Source organism: Melanotaenia boesemani, chromosome 6, assembly GCF_017639745.1.
Source record: "Melanotaenia boesemani isolate fMelBoe1 chromosome 6, fMelBoe1.pri, whole genome shotgun sequence".
Lineage (NCBI taxonomy): Eukaryota > Metazoa > Chordata > Actinopteri > Atheriniformes > Melanotaeniidae > Melanotaenia > Melanotaenia boesemani.
Window position 1 is genome coordinate 34,287,129 of NC_055687.1, and position 16,837 is coordinate 34,303,965.

A 16,837-nucleotide genomic window follows, 5' to 3' on the forward strand; every position below is an offset into this window, starting at 1 on the left:
TGCTACTGTATTACATTTGCAATATATTTAATTTAGTTCAGCTTTATTTGTACAGCACCAACTCATTACAGAGCCAATTCAATCCCTTCATTGTAGGTCAGTTATAATCCAATTACTCATTAAGTCCAATTTATAATAAGTGTTCAAATAAATTCATAAAATAATCACCTAGCTAAGGAAACCGATGGATTTCATCAAATCTCTTAGATTCAATTCTCCATCCTGAGCTGCACAGGGTGACAGTGCAGAGGAAAATCTCCCTTTTAACAAGAAGGAAAACCTCCATCAGAACCAGAACCAGGAAGGATGGTCATCTGCCTGGACCAGCTGGGGGTGGACAAACAGGAAAGAGGGGTTAAGAAGAACCATAACTCTAAGCCAGGGTTTCTTTCCACAGGCGAGAACGAAAAAGAGAAACACAGATCAATAACACCAAAAATGTCAGATATTTCTACATTGAGAGTAAAGAGAGCAGAGAGTATCCCAGTGCATCATGGGACATCTCCCAGCAGCCTCAGCATTTAGTAGCATAACCAAAGGGTCAGTAAGTCAGCCCTGAAAATAAGATTTATTAAAAAGCTCAATCTTAAAAGAGGATGTCTGGTTCCTGAAGACAAACTGGGAGGTGGTTCTGCAGAGAGGGTCTGATAACTGAAGGTTCTGCCTCCAGTTCTACTTTTAGAACATCTAGGAACTACAGGTAAACATGCAGGTTACGGCTGTGTTGGAAAAATCTGGAACACTGCAGTGGAGTCACTAAGAGATTATATGTAAAGAGAAGAACTTTAAATCATATTCTGAATTTAACAGGAAGCCAATGAAGAGAAGATAAAACTGGAGAAATATGATCTCTGCAATAATTCTCATCAGAGCCCTCGTTGCATTTTGGATCAGCTGGAAGCTTTTCTGGAGAACTTTCGGAACTGCAGGTTTTTCTGCATCGTTTCCTTTCCACTGTCACCCTGTGCAAGCTCAGGATCGGGGATCGAATCGAAGTCAAGAGTTGATGTAATCTGTTGGTTTTTCTTAAATAGATTATTATTATGAACTGGCTTGCATGAATACAGATTGGATGACAATAAATTGGCTTGAAATGATTGTAAAGTGGCCTGACAAATAACACTGAACTGAATTTCATTGAAAATTTAATTGTAACTGGATGTTTCTTATTTTAACAATATCACGTGGAAGACGGCGGTCCTAGAAACCTGTTATATATGTGAGTCAAAGGTCAAATCCTGGTCCGAAATGCTGCCAAGGTTCCTCACTGTAGTACTGGAAGCCTAGGTAATGCCATTCAGATTAATTTCCTAAGTTGCTTTTATGTCCAAAGACAACAACCTCAGTTTGAATAAAGAAGGTGGAAATTCTGTCATCCAGTCCTTTGTGTCTTCAAAGTAGATTAAAAGACACCAAACCTTATAGAATATTCAACCATAAAGTTTTCAATACTAATGATAGCTTTACCAATCAAGAAGAATAATTTAGAATTTTTCACACGCTCAAAATCAGCTCCAGAAACCAGTATTTCACAATGTCTGAAATTTTTGTATGCAAAAGTAAGTGAGCACTTTTTACACAGGTTTTGTAGGACAATCCAGCTGAGAAAAGGCTGACCAAGGATCACAACACACACAAAGTGACAAAGTGGGTGTTGTACACAGATCAAATACTGAAAGGATGGTCAAATTCATAACAAATTTTCTCAGCCAATAAAGGAGACTGTAAGAAAGCATTGTATTATTATTATTATTATTAATAATACTGATAATAATAATAATAATAATAATAATAATAATAATAATAATAGCCCAAAGCATATACCTCTTTTTTATCACTAGATGTCACTGTGCACTGTATTAAAAAGACTTTTGCACTGTCCCATTAAATTACATATTACACATATCTGTACAGTATCTGTATCTATAATATATCAATAACAATATATCTATCTATATGTATATATATATTTCTATCATACACACACACACACACACACACACACACACACACACACACACACATATATATATATATATATATATATATATATATATATATATATATATATATATATATATATATATATATATAAACGATATCATGCTAAGTGCTATTTCTGTGAGTGTGATGTTGCTGCAGTCTCGTTTAAAACCCTTGTTAGACGTCAGAGCTGAATGGCTGAACGCGGTTGGTGATGCTCCGGTTCCTTCTGTTGCCTTCAAGGCACCCTCGTATTAATCTAAGTTTGTCCTGACATATACTAAATCAACTACTTTGGTTGGGTTTCAAATAAGAACAGCAATTAAAGATTAAAATGAGAAACAACCTTCGTCATCTGCGCTGTTTTAGTAAAGAAAAACAGATCACTTGTGATAATTTTAAATAAAATATTAGCGTTTTGTCTCAGAAAGTCATTTTTCCGCATCCCCTCCCCTCCCCTCCCCTCCCCTCCCTCTCTCTCTCTAAAACAGTGAAGATAACTTTGCAATGCGTATGATGTCCTTTACTTATTATGAGGGGGGAAAACTCTTAAAAATATCTTCGGCATCTGAAAGTAGCATCTCAGTCCCACCGACTCGGTTGGGAGGATACAAACATACCGAGTAGGATTGCTATTATCAGCAATGCAATTCTTCATTTACAGATGCACCCCGGGCACGGGCACCTTTTGAGTGCCGCGGTAACCACGAAGAAGCCGTGCCACCATTGTCTTCTCTGATAAATTTAAAAAGGCTTCAGCAGACACCCAAGAGCGACTCTAGGTACCCAGAATATCCTGAACAAGGGGCTTATGTTTACTAAAGAGAAGCTGCAGAGGTGAGCTGAGCGACCCGCATTAACTTTAGCTTGCTAAAGGCTACATGCTAACTGGTGCTAGCTGGCTGATATTTACAGCAGCATCGGCGTACCTGTGTGGCACACGCTTTAAGGTAAAGAATACGTTTATGTAGAGATTGCCTCTTAAATGAGCTCATGTCGGTCTAGTGGTTAGAAACGATAACAGTTAACGACAGGCACAAAGTAAGCCAGCGCTTGAAAAATCAATGAACAACGAGCTAGCTTGTAGTAACGTTAGGCTAACGTTAATTCATTGTGCCAGTTGTGGCTGGGCCCGTTACAACTGTTGACCCCAGGACCACTTTGCCCAGTTTTCACGTGGAAGCAAGGTGCTTATTTTATTATATTATTGTTATTAAGAAAAGATAATGTACATAATTGAAATGGTGAAAAGCAGTACATGAAATATGAGTTAGCTTATATCGTTGTGCAGCAGACATCCATTTCAAAACAAGTACAACGCCTCCTCACAACATCCAGAAATGGGCGTGCAGGGTAATGTAAAGGTGTGTAGCGTTAGCTAGTTATCGCTTGAAATGTTCATCAGTTTAACCCATATAATTCTTTCATAATACTTAACTATTTACAAGAAAGGGAGCCTGGGAACTTTCTTCTTTCAGTTGTATTAGTGTGTGTAATGTCATGCATGTAATTTCAGTTAAGATGTCTGTCATTTTGTGTGTCCTACAATATTAGGAAGTTGGAGCCATGGGTTGTTTTTCTTCAGCCTTTGATGAAGTGAAATAAGCTGGACCCGCGAGACCCCACCAACCTGCCCCTACTCACAGCAGGGGCTCACCTTGCCCCATCATCAGCTCCAGTTATGGCAGGCTTCAAACGGGGTTATGATGGCAAGATTGCTGGCTTGTACGACCTGGACAAGACACTGGGCCGTGGCCACTTCGCCGTGGTCAAGCTAGCACGCCACGTCTTCACGGGGGAGAAAGTGGCAGTTAAGGTGATCGACAAGACAAAGCTGGACACTGTGGCGACAGGCCACCTTTTCCAGGAAGTCCGCTGCATGAAGCTGGTGCAACACCCCAACATTGTGCGCCTGTATGAAGTGATAGACACTCAGACAAAGCTTTACCTAATCTTGGAGCTAGGAGATGGAGGGGATATGTTTGACTACATCATGAAGCATGAGGAGGGCCTGAATGAAGAGCTGGCTAAGAAGTATTTTGCTCAAATTGTTCATGCCATCTCCTACTGCCATCGCCTGCATGTGGTTCACAGGGACCTCAAGCCGGAGAATGTTGTGTTCTTTGAAAAACAAGGACTGGTTAAGCTCACTGACTTTGGCTTCAGTAACAAGTTTCAACCAGGGAAAAAGCTGACCACCAGTTGCGGATCTTTGGCGTACTCTGCACCAGAAATACTGCTGGGTGATGAGTATGATGCTCCGGCTGTAGGTATGTGAAACATGAGTAATGATACAGTAATGAAATGAGTAATGCTGTTAATTAAAATGAAGTTTGTGGAAAGTTATAGACAGGATGTGAGTTACGGCCTGTATATTTGTCTCACACATGCAGAGTAGTCATTTTGTATGCTTCAGAGACTATTTTGTGCTCTAGTGGGGAGGCTTTCTGCCTGTGGCACCAACTTATAAACCACAGAGCATTCACTTTCAGGCTTGTTTTAAACATCACGTTTGGTGTTCCAACTGTATGCTGCTAACAGTGCTTGACAGTAATCATTCTGCTGACTGCTGTGCCACGAAGAACAAGGTCAGCTCTACTAGCATTGATGTTCGTGGGTGTCCTCTTACATTAAATTAATTGTCTAATTGATTTTTCCATAAAGATTGACAGGGTGCAGGCAGTCCTTCCATGATATCACCTTATATGACATGACATCAAACCATATATTTTATGTCGGATAGCTAAGTCTAAGTTATCTGGTCAGTAAGATGTACCTAGCTATAGGCCTACTGCTGACTGAATGGTGAAATATTTCTGTATTTATTTATTTCTCCACTCACTCATATTTGCCGTCCTTGTCAGCTGTTGTTCTTGTTATTCTGCTAAATCTGTAGCATGACCATATTATGGTGAGATGTCACGATTATAGAGTTTCTTGGTATGAATATTGCCAGAGAAATAATTACAATTATTACCACTTAAACCACAGGAACACACTTTATAGGTCTTTGTTTTATTTATTTCTATCTTTTGATGCCAACATAACAAAATAACATAGAAACCATGTAAAGTAAATCCCCTCTGCTCTGTAAACAACAAATAAATACTACATATTAACTAATTATAGAGGAAACATATTAAAAAAGGCTACGGGAGCTCTACCTGGACTTAGGAGGCTTCTTTCAGGAAACAGCATTATAAGATTGGTTTTGAACATTTCTTTTTAATCTGACTAGAGAATTTAGAAACACAGAAAAAAAACTCTGGCTAGCTTTGACGCAGCTTAATTTAAGTTAGTCATTGAACATTTACTTTCACTTTAATGTACAAAGCTGATTGTTATCCTGAAGGCGGTGAAACCTATTCTCCATGTTTCCTCCTTTCACTCAGGGCTGAACGATTAAAAAAAATAAATGTGGTTTTTCTGTGGTTTACAATTTAATCTTAAATTCCAGCTTCTGTTCAGTTTTCACTGAGAAATATATTTATAGCATGAGATGGAGAATTACCACATGAGATAACTTTAATAGGAACTCCTCTATATTCTGAGACGAGGACGTAAAGTTGAGATATGATAGGCTTCTCGCACCAACTGCAAGATGCAACCTGCACAAGTCTCGGCTAGTTCCTGTAGTCTGGCTTAGTGGTTCCACAGTTTAGATACTTGGCATGTATGAATAACCAGATCAGACTGAATTTCATTTTTATATTAAAGCCGCCCTAATGCAATTGTAACCTACAAATAACGAGATAAAACTATAAAAACTGTTCGGTCAAACCAAGAAACAGCATAAATAAATATAACAGTTCAATATGCTAAATTTATAAGACAGAGCCAATTTAATTAATAAAACTTAATACAAAAATATAAGTATGAACAAACTGGTTAAGTCTCTGTTCATAAAAATAAACTGATAATTACCCTGTATTTATGATCCAATCATCACATAAAGATAGAGATTTAATACAACTTTAGGAAGCATGCGAATGCATTCTTTCTATAAGCAGGACTGGAGAGAAGAGGCAGCTGTATTAGATTTGATCTATCACCCTTTTTAGCCTGCAGACATTTCAACTCAGAGGATACTGTAACAATGGAAGGACTTCATGTAAATGAAGCATGTGCCTGTGCTGTATTTTCATTCCCTTTGCACTTTATATGTATGCAAACAGCAACAAGCTAGAAAATAAAAATAGATGGATTATATTAGCCAAGCAAATATAACTTACGTGCCAAAAATAGATTTAATATGGTGTACAAATTTGATTAAGCAGAAGCTGAGCAAACAGGTCCTGAAGACTTCAAGGCCCACTGTTGGTGTGTTTAAATTAATTATGTGTGTCTGGCCATGAAAATGAGTAAAAGAGGGAGCCACCAAAAGAAAATCCTACCAGCCGTCTCTGCACTGCTAGGACATTGGGGATTGTGTTTTGGTGTTTTCTGAAGGGAGTTTTTAAAAATGTGGTTATTTTAATGAACAGGACTGGAGCGAGATGAGGACCGAAACGCAGAGATGAAAACACAGAAAACAGCTGAAGTTGGGAGTTTCTTTATTTCAGCATATAAACTGTGCACCGTTGCCAGACTGTTGGTTTCAATGTGTTCAACCACCATCGTGGTTTTTAGTAAAGAGTGCCGACAGTAACAAGTCTCAGGCCGTCTCTTCTCATTTCATGTCGTCAGTGGTCCAAAATAAGCAAAACCTTCCAATCAATGGTCATGACTTAAGAGATACCAACTCTGTATATTACTAAGAACAAAAACAAACAAAAACAAAAAAAAACAGAAAGCACATACAGTTGTGTTTAACTGTATAAATCCCTGTTTCCACCAGAGGGTCTGCATAAATAATGTTTTTCCAGCAACTTCACTCATTATATTGCTTACATATAGAATACACCTGTGTCCTAACTAAAGATAAATTCATCAGTACAACTAGCAGCTTTATTCATGCACGCTCCATAGAAAGAAAAATTCACAATGCAAATTTATAATAAAGTAAGTTATTTTATTCATACATATTTTTTTAATTAATCAGCTGATTGATTGGTTAGTGGAAACATTTTTTCTACCAAATATCGGAATCAGCCTCAAAAAATCCATACCGATTGGGCTCTAGTTCACCCTGCAGGCAAAAGTGGCCTAAATCTGACTTTTTTGTCCATTCGTCACCCATATTTTCATTTTTATTTTACTCCATATTCGGTACATTAATTTTACCATATTTAATTTACTGTTCAAAGGTTTGGAGAAACGTATTCCATTAATCATACAACAGAAGAGAGCAGTGCGGATTATACATACATATATACACATCCTCTGTATGAGCCTGAGCTTTAATGCTGTGCACAGTTACAAACCTAAATTAATTTAGCTTATATCCAAATATATTCCCAGTCTTCATCGTTGATACTGATAAAAAGTTTTTTCTCCCGTGTGTCCGTTAATCTCTGCAAGGAAACGGGTTGCAGAGAGCAGGACTTTCCAAAACAGACTGATGCCATTTGCTTTCCAAGAAGTTGAAGAAGTTGAACTGAATTATCTTTTAAACTACGTGTGGCTGGCGGTTGACTGACAGGAGAACAGAGCTTCACAGGGTTGGAGCTGTAGCTGCAGTGGCCATCAGCATGTCGGTGGAACACAGGTGTGTCCTCAGTTTGTAATTTGGTACTGGAGATGAAATCCAAAGCAAAAACAACAAAAAAACCATTCAGTTATGTGGACTCAAAATAAGTATACTTGAAAGCATTCAGTCCGACATTTGTCTCTTTGTTTGATTGTAAACTGGAGTGCTAAGCCAGAGGGTGAGTCCTACAATTTGTACTAACCTAGAAAAGCCATGACAAAAGCTGTAGTTCAGCCAGTCTGCCACCAGTTACTTGTAGAGATGGTTTATTCGAGGCTGAGCCTGGAAGCTAAAAGCATTTTAGAATCTGTTTTAGTTGATTCTGCAGAAAACAAAAGATTTGTTTTTACTTCTCCATGAAAACAGCCCAGTTCTCCCAACCTGTTTGTGCTTGATTACTTAAAAATCCCCATCATGGAAATAAATTCTGAACTATCAATATGTAAAAGGACTGTCTGACATTTTCAGCTTGAATTGATCTGCCTTGCTAAATTGGATTGGAGATGGCCCTTAAGCTGTTTGTACATCAGTATTTCCTGAAGCAGCTTGCTCTAATGTCTGTTAGGAATGTTCTTACAGGAGGTTGTTAACCGTCCTGGTTCCTGCTTCTCACGCTGCTGATCTGTCGGGTTACTGCTGGAGCAAATCTTCATCTACATGCATGCATGTATTTTCCTGGGTGAAATCTAGTAACCGCAGAGATCTGCATACTTGAATAAGTACACATACATGGACAGATGAATTCACTTGACATTCATTACACCCTTATAACACACACACATACACAGGGTACATAGGAGCCTGGTATATAGTGAAGTGGATATGGATTTTTATTTGATTCAAACAGCGAACATGATTTAAGCGTGTAAAATAGTACAACAGATTATGATCAAAATGATCCTGATTATTTTTATGATCGTTGAGATATTTGATATTGCCCGCTCCACAAGCAGCAGATTTTAACAGCAAGCAATACTGGACTAAAGAGTGAAGAGAACTTCAATAAATGTCTAAACTAGTGTTAATGTGTCTGAACTGAGTGACGGACAGATGTGGAGTCAGAGAGAGTCATTAAAACACACACATTGAACAGAGTAAGTAGCATTATCAAGGCTGCTTCTTAACAGCTGTAGCTCAGTTTTAAATGCAGGTCATTGATAAAACTCTTACATTTCGATTATAAACGTAAAAATTTCAGCTCGTGTCTGTTTTTGTTTACTTTTCCAGACCTCATGTCCTGGACTGGTGGTTTGGTCATACACAAAAACAAAATGAAAAATATTTTTTAAGTCCAGAAGGAAAAGTCTTTATTTTTATTTCCACTTTATCATCTGGTGTTTGTAATTCATAAAATATACTCATTTTAAACCACATGAAAACCATGTTGTTCAAGCTCTAAGTTGGTCTTAATAACTAAGAAGTAAATGAGCAGCTGTCAAGTCGTGACCGTGTCTGTGAATTTTTTGCTTTTATGGGATGTTGTTTAAAAAGTACATTAGTAGTTGTTATTACATATTATGTTATTGGTGATTAGTATCAGTCGACTGTGCTTCTAGTAGTGATACTTCAGGTAATATTGAGTTGAAAAATGATAATTAAAATGTAAATTAATGACGGTAGTTCAGGTGGAGGAGCATTGATTCCTGGCTTCCTCAGACGATGTGCTGAAGTGTCCCTGGGCAAGACACTGAACCCCATGATGCGGTGTGTGACGGTTAAAAATAAAGTATAACTACAGAAGTGCTGTATGAGTGTGTGTGCAAATGGGTAAATGTGACAGTGTAAAAGCACTTTGGGTGGTCAACATGACTAGAAAAGTACAACTCAAAACAGTGCTGTTCAATTTTTATTCACAAATGAAAAGTTTAAAACAAATAAAAAAATATATGAATTCAACCTCTGTTTATAAAAAGCTGGGATGCTATAGTTTTCAAATCACATGAACCCATATTTTATTCCCAGTAGAACATAAACAACATATCAGACATTTTACCATCTCTTGGAAAAAATGAACTCATTTAAAATTTAAAGGTGAAACAGGCAACAAAAGGCTGGAAAGTAACTGGTACAAATCCAACAATTGGAGGAGCGTCTGACAACTAATTAGGTTCGTTGGCAACAGATCAGAAGGATGACTGGGTATTAAAGGAGCATTTCAGAGATTCCTGTTTTCCTTTTAGTCACATTACTGAGCTACAAACATAATTATGGGATTTTTTTATTCAGGTGTTTGTTAGCCATCAAACTCATTCATTCTGCCTCTTTCAGACACTGATATGTTTTCGCTTTGTGTGCATAGGAACAGCACAGAGAATAAACAAATCTCATGAAAATTGTCATTTCAAAATGAAATTTCTTGCCAGGTGCTTTTTGCAGAAAACAAAAATTCATTGCTGCTGTTGTACACAGTGTATGGATCTGATGTGTGTATTCAGAGCTGCATCCAGCTCTGCTGTAGTAGATTTTACTATTTGGACAGTACAAACTACAAACAGTCAGGTTAACGAAGATAAAGTGGTGGTTGTAAATATGTCTCAGTGGCCTGTACAAGTATGAATATTATTTGGACAACTTTGAAGAAATAGAGTAAGAAATCCTTTTTACTCATGTGTTTAATCTTAAATAGCTTGTTCCTACTAGTGTAGATGATTTTACCACCAGAACTGTAGAATGAAACCAGTTAAAACACAAATATACTTTTGACCTGCGTGGATGTCATGATGCAACCCATCGAAGGAGATTAAACTACTCACTGATTTATCAGCTCTCCGAGCAAACGTGTTTACAGTTTATGGAGCTTTGCATTATAAATTATGGATTAATGTTGTACCTTTTTCTGTCTCTTTATGCAGACATCTGGAGTCTTGGAGTCATCTTGTTCATGTTGGTATGTGGCCAGCCACCCTTCCAGGAAGCGAACGACAGTGAGACCCTCACCATGATCATGGACTGTAAATACACTGTACCAGCCCACGTCTCCGGTGCCTGCAAGGAGTGAGTGATGATCACAGTTCTCCCTTCATTCAGCGTCAACTTTTAGACTTCGTCCATTGTTTGTTTTTTCTTGTAGTTTCTGTTGAGAGCTTCTCGTCACACCTTGCATATAATTCTTGGTAAAGTCTTCTGTATGATTATGCTAAGATTGCTAAATGGTTTTTAACCTTAAATTTAGGCCTATAAAATCTTATAAAAGCATTAGTATACATAAATATCTGACTGTAAGCCAGAGCGGGATCAGCCAGCAGCAGCTTCGTGTGAGCCTGATTCATTTTCAGTCACAGATCAGGCTGAAAATGAGTCGCACATTTTGTTCTGGGAGGGAGAGCAGGAGGAGGCTCAACCATGACTGCTTTGGTGATGGTGCAGGTGCCTATAGCAGCACTGTAGGCGCTGAGACGCTGAGATGGTAAAACGCAAACGTTTTGTTGCGTTCTGGCCTCTCATTTACACAGTAACAGAGCTTTTGGGTGGATAAAGCCACAAAGATTTAACAATGGCCTCCAGAGTGAAATGTCCTTGCAGCTCAAGGTGAGTCCCGTCAGCGTAAACTGGAACTGGAATCTTTTTGGGACGATGACGTATTTCGTGCCATCTTGTACTTGCATACTCGGACCCTACTCAGCCAGCGGAAAGCACAGCAACAACAATGGCGGACCTCCGTGTCAGGTTTGTGCTGCTGCAGCTGTTTAGTTTCATTTGGTCTGTTGAAGGAAAACCAGTTTCTGGTAGAGTATTTATGCTGTCTGTGAAGACGCATTGGTTGCATAGCGGTTGGCAAGCAACACTTCTGTTGTTGTATTTTCCGGTCTTATGAGGATTCGGCACACCTGGGTGTGTCGTTGCAAAGTTTCACTGCCCACTAGAGGCCTGGCATGTGAGCTACATCGATTCAGGTCGTATTTGTGTTTACTCCTGCATGGAGTATTCATTATGGAAACTTTGTGGTGTAAACAGAGCACGAGAAGAGTGAAAACAAAATGTGCTTTTACATTAAGAGTCTCCAAAAGTCTCAGTAACACCAGAAAAATTTTTTTTTATTTGTCTATAGTTGCCTGTTTTTGAAAAATAGTGTCTAGAGGGGTCTGAATACTGGTTTAAATACAGTGACAAAGACGCTAAGAGGCAACACCGGCTCTTCCTATCTATGCACTGGTGCACATGTGGTCAACAGTTAGGTGTACCACTTCAATTTAAATACATAAACATGCACGTGGTATTTTGGTTAGTTTTTCTGAAATTTACCCACAGAAACTTACACATTTTCTCATCTGTTATGATGTGAAAACCTTTCACTGGAAGAGTTGTTTATAAGAAGGATCAGATGATTGAGCTCCATAACCCAGCAATAGACTGGCAACCTGTTCAGGGTGTACCTGCCTCTCGCCTGCTAATTGCTGGGATTGGCTCCAGCTTCCCTGCAGCCCTGAATTGCAATGAGCAGTATAAAAAATGAATGAACTCAGAATTATGAATGAAATAACATACCAAATCCTGAGAGAAAAAGAAGAGAAAAAGCTGTGGAAGTTCAAGTTACTTCTTTCCTCAGTTGTTTTGGGAAATTTCAGGTCACTAGCAAACAAAATGGATGAGCTTTGAAGCAAGTGTACAATGTGCTCCACAGCAGGAACATATCCCGAACTTTAAAGGTGCCATCACCTGGTCTTTTCATGTATCCACTGTCCTCTAAGTGTCTTTAAATATTTCATTAAGAAAACTTATTAAACAAAAAAATCAAACATAGAGCTTGTTCTGACTCTTTGCTCATATCACAACTTTGTCTCTTGAGAGTTCATGCAAGCTTTTGACTAATTTAAATAATCTTAAGGGGGGGCAGTGTCTTGGACAGCATTGTTGGTGCTCTGCAGCTACACCTCTCACAGAACCCAATGAAATCACACTTATTTTATCCAGATTCTGTTCATTTTTAGAATGAACGAATGAATGAAGTTCAAATGAAAATATCCCATTTATTTTTTAATTGTAAGGTTTTTTTTTTTTGGTTTTTTTTAAACTAAGAAGCCAGTTGCTTAACAGAGAAAGAGGGTCAGAGAAGGAGGGTGTGACCTGCAGAAAAGGGCTCTAGGCCGGGATTTAAACCGGGGTCAGCTTCATTTAACGTCAGTCTCGTATCCGTTGTTCCATCAGCAAGAAATGTTTTTGTTTGGTTTTTTCTTTTGATGGAGGCTGCCCTGGTTTTCTGGTGACTCTCTTCCATGTCAGCCAGTAAATTCTCACCAGAAACAAATGCAGCTTTTTTCATTTTTTCTAGAGCCGTATAACATTGAATTTCTTCATTTTGGGGGGCATTTTTAGCCTCTTAGCTACTGCTGAACTTCTGCAGAAGACTTGAATTCAGTTCAGGTGACTTCACACAGACGGGGGGCTGCAGTAGTGGCGGGCAATACCGGTATAGCTTTTGACACCGTTAGAAAATGTAATATTGTGATATCACATAATCACACGTTTCCAGGCCGAGCAGTGTTGCTCTGTGGAGCTCAGCTAATCATCTGAAACATGGGAGTGTGAAGCAGAGAGTGGTTGTACAACATAGAGAATGTTGATTTCGGCTTCAACAAAACAAAAACAAACAAACTGATTCATATGTTCCAATAGTGAAGCTGGGTAAATACCGCAAGTAAACCCGCTGCCATTGCACCCCAAAGCTGCCAACTTAGCATCTCTGTCGCTATATTTAGACCCTTATAGCGACTCTTTGTTAAAGCAGGAGTAGCAACAAATCCAGCAAATTTTGGGTCTTATAGAAGTCTAATCTCTCTGATCTCCTATCTACTGCCTATGTTGTCTGCTGTCATTTCTCTAAACGTAACTTCAGACAACCAGACCTGTCCGCAATGCACGCGCACTCAATCAAAACATTGACAAACAGCACGGGTGAATGCAGCTTCAGCACCGCTGTATTTTGTGGGTATTTAAAACTTAATAAAAAGGGACCAGTATAAGAGCAGCAAACTGCAACGTTTATGGCTGGATCCACCATATTCTTCCACCATCAGCCACCTTAAAATACACCTGGAGAGGTTAGACACTGTAATATGAAGCAAAGGTTAGCATCTATGTTAGCAACGAGCTTAGAGCCCCAGCGGCATAAACGTTAGCTTGTTACTGCTTCTGTACTAAAATAATGTTAACTCATCAGATTGGCTCCACTCCACTGTCATTTATAAAGCTGGGTACAGACACTGGCGTACGCCATTATAGTCAACTTTTGGGATTTATAAAAACCAATGTTCCTACCACCACATCAACTCTGACCCTCCCATAAACACAAAATCTGGAAAAGTGGGAAACGGCGACACCAGCGGTACAGAATAAAATCAAGGAAATGATGTGAAATGTGAGACATTTGTGCACAGTCAAATATTACCTTTACACCACGTTATATATAATAAAGTTAAGGACCCTGGCTAGCTTCGTCTCCAGAATGACCGACGTTGCAGATTTGTGGAGCGTTTTAACCTTTAGCTTCCATCACCATGATCTGACTTCACTTTCTAACAGTTATACTTGAGGAATTGAGGTAAATGCTGCTTAGCTTCTTCTATTTACTCTACACAGAATGTGTCAGTGTGTTTGCAGATGTTATCAGTAATGGTTTGTATATTAAGTACCCAATGTCTTCTTTCATTTTGTCACTAAAATCCCATAAGTGGATGATGAACCTACAATGTTTAGGATGCAAAAAGAGAAAAAGGCCAGTTTTTGTTTTTTCATATAAAAAGTGAAGATAACGTGCATATAGATGCATGCACATCTTCTAATTAGGTTCCTATCTAGTCCTGTAAAAATGCAATTTCCGCTCTGAGCAGTTTCATTTCAGTGGGATTTAAGCTGCCATCTGACCAGCTTCAGTCTGACATCCTGAGCTCTGCCAAAGTAAACATCTCACACACAGTCTGTCTTTGTACATTACACACCATATATTCAGTGCCTGTGTTTGCCCCCAGTGTGTCACATCAATGAAATGGATTAGACTGTACTGGGCCAACAAGCTCTAGTCAGGCTGGGAGCTGAAACACTGACGACTCCATAAAAGGAAAGCATCCAGCCTGAAGTCTGGTGGCACATAAACCAAATGACTGCTGTCAGAACTTTTACCGTCAACTGAACTCTTATGTTCTGAGTCTGGATTAAGTCTTTTCTTGCTTGTCTTTAGTACTTTTATGCAGAAAGTTATCATTAGTCTTGAGTTCTGACAGGTTCACTTCACTCGTCTTCAGCTTCACTTAGTAAATAACATCCTGTTTCAGGCATCGTTAAACAAGTTGTCAGAAAGAACCAACGCCAACCTGAACCACACGTCCAGCTGGCCAGATGAAAACCACAATGAAAACAATACTGTCTGATCTCTTTTTCTTGTTTATGTTCAGTCTAATAGACCGCATGCTTCAGAGGGACCCCAAGTGCCGAGCCTCCTTGGAGGAGATCGAGACTCACGCTTGGCTGCAGGGGGTCGATCCATCTCCGGCCACCAAGTACAACACTCCTCTGGTCTCTCACAGGAATCTGTCCGAAGAGGAGCACAACAGCATCATCCAGCGCATGGTGCTGGGAGACATAGCTGACCGAGAGGCCATAGTCGAGTAAGTTCTGCTTTCTTTTACTGTTTTGTGTCCAAATTATAATACATAGCTCACACAAGACATAGTTCAACATCATCTTACCTCTGAGGGAGTGTATGAAGAAGACAAAGGTTGAGGTTGTATGATGGGACTTAAAGTGCTTTTAGAGGTCAGCATGACCTGAAAAGTTCTATATAAATGTTGACTATTTTACAGGATCATTACAAAACAGTGGGTAGCCATTAACACACACATCTATGAGCATTTTATTGGGTAAGATCCAGTCATAAGCTATTTAGTGGAAATATTCCCCCATCATCTGCTAGAATCGTGATTCTACAAAATAACAGCCAAAGTGACTGGATGAGTTATAGGTGACATTAGGGTGTTGGGGGCAGCTTTTTTAATTGAAATATTATGTAAAAATTATTTATATTATGAAATAATAAAAATATTTAAGGAACACTTCCACAAATAAACCTTAAAGCTAGAACTTCTACTGTTAATGATTTTCTCTGAAATTCAATGACACTCGACACCTTGCTCTCCCACCATCCCATTTTGTGTCTTCATAAATTATGAATTGGCCTGTTTTCTGTTTCATTTAGCTGTAATGATGCAGAAGAGGCCTCGTAACATGACACACGCAGCATTAAGGCGAAGCCTAAAGCACACTAACTGGAAGATGTTTCAGCTGAAAAGCAGGAGTGTTTTACCCTGCAGCGATTAGAGGGAACGGGTGTGTTCCAACATGCTGAAGACCACAGTTTTATTAGAGAACATTAGATGCAGTAAAACCGAGAGCAGCTGCTGATTTTGGGGTCATATTACAAGTCCACACTTGTTTCAACGTTAATCATCATCTTTTGTGAAGAAGCTAACTGGTGTGATGAAGACACATCATCATCGGTTGTGATGTTTGTACTGAGCTCAGCGTTCTCGGTGTAATCTTGTTAAGCAGTTATGAGAACTGTAGTCTTTGGCTTTTTCATGCTGCCAAAGACAATTAAAGGAAATAATATTTACTGTCAGTGGCTGCCATGGTCTCCTCTGCTGCAGCCATTTTCCACGTGTATTTATAGAAAGCTGCTGTACAGTGTTGTAGATGGAAATTAACCTTAAAAAGGTTTCAGTTTGGACCATTTGATGTATTTTATTGCGATAAGCGATAACATTGACCAGAGTGATAATGTTGTCAGTTCGAAACAATTTTTTACTAATATAATGACAGTGCCATAATAATGCAAGTACACCCTTTCAAAGACCATGCTGATCAGGGTCAACATTTCTGGCTGTGAATCTGGGGAAACACTGTATTGTTATGGTACTTTAAGAAATGAATGTAGATGTGTCAGATCAGATTATTACAGTAATCTGATTACTCCCAGATAACTGATTTTGATTGTCAAGTAAATGTGTTTTATAAAAGAAAAACAGTTATCTGAGAATCTTTTTAATAATCAAGAAAAACAAGTGGTGTTACACAATTAACTGTAAATGAATCAATATCGAATCGGATTTAATCACAACCGAATCAGGAAGTTAGTGACGATACCCAGCCCTATTAAAAAAACTATTAAAAGATTAAAGATTAAACAGACAAAAAACAAAAGTTTCTCATATGGGAGTAATCATCAGCGTCTAG

General features: G+C 38.7%; 1 protein-coding gene across 2 annotated transcripts in view; it reads left to right on the plus strand.

Moving 5' to 3' along the window:
- Window positions 1-2,468: 2,468 nt before the first annotated feature.
- snrka (SNF related kinase a) overlaps window positions 2,469-16,837 on the plus strand; it is a 28,899-nt gene continuing 14,530 nt past the window's right edge. The window contains exons 1-4 of one of the 2 annotated variants that reach the window (XM_041988662.1): window positions 2,469-2,933; window positions 3,538-4,253; window positions 10,465-10,606; window positions 15,001-15,213. In XM_041988662.1, the coding sequence (XP_041844596.1) occupies window positions 3,665-4,253; window positions 10,465-10,606; window positions 15,001-15,213 (944 nt within the window). In that variant the 5' untranslated portion in view covers window positions 2,469-2,933; window positions 3,538-3,664. The remainder of the gene's footprint in view (window positions 2,934-3,537; window positions 4,254-10,464; window positions 10,607-15,000; window positions 15,214-16,837) is intronic. The other variant, XM_041988663.1, reaches the window with a different exon arrangement.